General features: G+C 47.5%; 1 protein-coding gene across 1 annotated transcript in view; it reads right to left on the bottom strand.

Moving 5' to 3' along the window:
* Positions 1-3,099, bottom strand: part of VOLCADRAFT_107868 (uncharacterized protein) — a gene marked incomplete at both ends in the record, with an annotated part of 7,661 nt that overhangs the window by 2,014 nt on the left and 2,548 nt on the right. The window contains 2 exons of the mRNA XM_002957852.1: positions 2,485-2,652; positions 2,918-3,022. Of these exons, the coding sequence (XP_002957898.1) occupies positions 2,485-2,652; positions 2,918-3,022 (273 nt within the window). The remainder of the gene's footprint in view (positions 1-2,484; positions 2,653-2,917; positions 3,023-3,099) is intronic.

Raw genomic sequence — 3,099 nt, 5'->3', positions numbered from 1 at the left:
AGTAGACGAGCGCAAGTTAAAGTTGTGAAAGAATGGCCGGTACCAACCGACGCCTCTAAATTGCGCGCGTTTCTTGGCTTAGCCAATTATTTTCGGAGGTTCATCCAGGGTTATTCCTCTCTCGTGGCCCCCCTCACAACCCTAACAAGTGCGAAAGTGCCCTTCCACTGGACAAAGGAGTGTGATACTGCCTTTCAGGGTGTGAAAGATGCCTTGACAAACGCACCAGTATTAAAACTCCCCGAGCTTGACAAACCCTTCGTAGTTTGGTCTGACGCGTCGCTGCATGGCACTGGCGCTGTCTTGTTACAAGACGACCGACCAGTTGCTTATACGAGTTCTAAATTCAGCAGCGCGGAATACAATTATTCCACCACAGACCAAGAATGCTTGGGCACAGTCCTGGCAATGGAAGAATGGCGTTGTTACTTGGAAGGTGCGAGTCATGTCACCCTAGTAATGGACCATCAACCTTTGGTCTATCTGCAAGAGCAGAAAAGCGCCGATAAACTTTCCAGAAGGCAAGCTCGATGGTTGGAACGATTGTCTCGATTCCAGTTCACTTGGGAGTACCGACCCGGACGGATTAATGTCGCAGACCCTATTAGTCGGGTTCACGACACGGTGCTTAATGTGCTTACGGCCTCGCTGGCGGACAGCGACTTGGGACACCGAATCAAAAGCGGGTACGACGGTGATCCAAACCTTGCTAAATCAAGAGTAGCCAAGCTGCAGTTAAAACGAAGGAATGGATTCTGGTATCGGGGAAACCAGATCTATGTCCCTCAAAATGCTGAACTGCGAAGAGCCATCTTGACCGAGTATCATGATGTCCCTTACGCAGGCCACCGCGGTATAGACCGCACCAAACAAGCGATCGCACAATCATATTGGTGGCCAGGGCTTGACTCTGACGTTAAAGAACACGTCAAATCATGTCCCCAATGTCAGCGTAACAAACCAACAAATGCTAAGCCGGGTGGATTACTGCAGCCCCTTCCCATTCCAACGGAGGTGTGGGAAAGCGTGACAATGGATTTGGTTACGCAGCTACCGACATCCCGCAATGGGCACGATGCGATTGTAGTGTTCGTGGACCGGCTGAGCAAAATGACGCACTTTGCTCCCACACACACAACCGCTACAGCTGAAGATGTAGCCCGCCTCTTTGTGGCTACCGTCTTCAGGCAGCACGGCCTTCCAAAGAACATTATTTCAGACCGGGACTCTCGCTTCACAAGTAATTTCTGGAAGGAAACATTTCGCCTGTTGGGCACCCACCTCTATATGAGCACAGCTTTTCACCCGCAAACAGACGGGCAAACCCCTACCAACTCATAGGGGGTCTAACAGCGTCTAACTTCTTAGGCGGGGCTGTCAGACGGGCTCATTATCAGCTGCTGACGATAGTTGTCAACGTGGCATAACAGCCAGTTAGACACTGGGTTAGAGGCTGTCTTGTCCTGTTTGGCCCTGTGACTGACATATACCTGGAGCCCACACTGTTAACAGTTGTCTGCTTCTAGGGACTGTTAGCAGCTGTAAGGACCTGTAACTGAGCACTGTCTGCCACAACAGGATATTGTTGACAGGATGTTACACTCTGGGTGGGTCACCCAGATGCTGAGAAAGAATTTTTGACGGCTGTTAGGGTTTTGGGAAGCTAATCGTTAGCAATTGTTCAATTCACTTAAGCGGTTAAGCGGTGCCAAGGGCTGTAGTTGCTAACAGGCCTTGAAAGCTGTTACGAGCAGGGACCTGTTAAAAGGAAGTTCCATCATGTTACTGGCTGTTGCCATTAGATAATTTGCTGAACTTTTGTTGAAGGATTTTTATTGCCGTATTGAGTTTCAGACGCTGTAAATTTTATGAGCTTTTACATGATTCCCTGTCCACTATTAAAATCACACATTCTCTTTTTTTTTGGAAAGCTGTCTGACTTCATTATTCATGCCATCAACATCTATTTGCCATCATTGGGGATAGAAGCTTGTAGTGCATGGGTAGGCACAAAACCACATTCGTCAGGAATTATATACATATGTATGTATTTCACACAACAGTCTGGGTCGCCCTGGTCACCTCACTTGCTCATCATGTGGAATTGTGCAGTATAGTGCACAGCCAGCTGGCCTGTACAGGCATCTATTGTCTCTATTCTTTACAAGTCTGGAGGCTGCTACCAAAATCATCACAGCAACAGCAGTACCTTTTCTTGGCATGCAATTATACACACATGTTCTTCAACAACCTTCACCTGTGACCTGTTTCACACTACTACTGCACTGCTTCCATTTTTCCTAGTGAACACCTACTACACACCACTGAACCACATAGCTCTAGACTGCAGCTGCCCACTTGCTCTGTATCCCTGCTCATCAAGGAACCTCTCTAAGCAACCAACGCCAGCTTGCCCTTGTACTGGACCATGGAGTCATTCCATAGAACATTTGTGCAGCCATGGGAGAAAGCCCACTCCTTGACCTGCTGCTTGCTGAATCTGCCAAGTAGGCTCTGCAGTGGAAGCTCTACGACCGTGTGCTTCTTGAGCTCCTTGCCAATCTTAATGGTACCACTGGGCAATACCATGGAGGTCTTCTTGCTGTTGTTCACCCTGTGCAGAATGAAAATGGACACCTTGTCCGTGTTTTCCTGCATCGTGAATATGGAGGGACCGACCAGTGCTTATTCAATGTTGTGGACATGTATGAAAAGAAACATAATTATTATGTTATTAGCAGTAGCATAAAATGCATAATCCAGCAGGCAAAGACATTAATTTCAAGCAGTTCATGGTTGCACTGCATTGCAGCTGCAATGTATGCCACACATGCTTACATTAATTGTATGTTGTGAGGAAGCTGCAGATGACAACATGGTCATTCTTGCGAAGAAATATCAAGCCTAATTAACTTACAAGACTGCCAAAGACCACACCGCCAGCTAAGAGCACAGGACTGTCCTTGCCCTCAACAATGAAGACGAACTTGTCATCTTCATTGTTTAGAGGCCCTAAGCTCTTCTGCAAGTTTTCCAGGTGCGACTGTGAAGACTGGTACTTCTCAAACTCCTCTTCATCAGCTCCAAAGGAGTGAATCT

This window comes from Volvox carteri (assembly GCF_000143455.1).
Source record: "Volvox carteri f. nagariensis unplaced genomic scaffold VOLCAscaffold_81, whole genome shotgun sequence".
Taxonomy (NCBI): domain Eukaryota; kingdom Viridiplantae; phylum Chlorophyta; class Chlorophyceae; order Chlamydomonadales; family Volvocaceae; genus Volvox; species Volvox carteri.
This window is presented reverse-complemented; position numbering and strand designations above follow the sequence as displayed.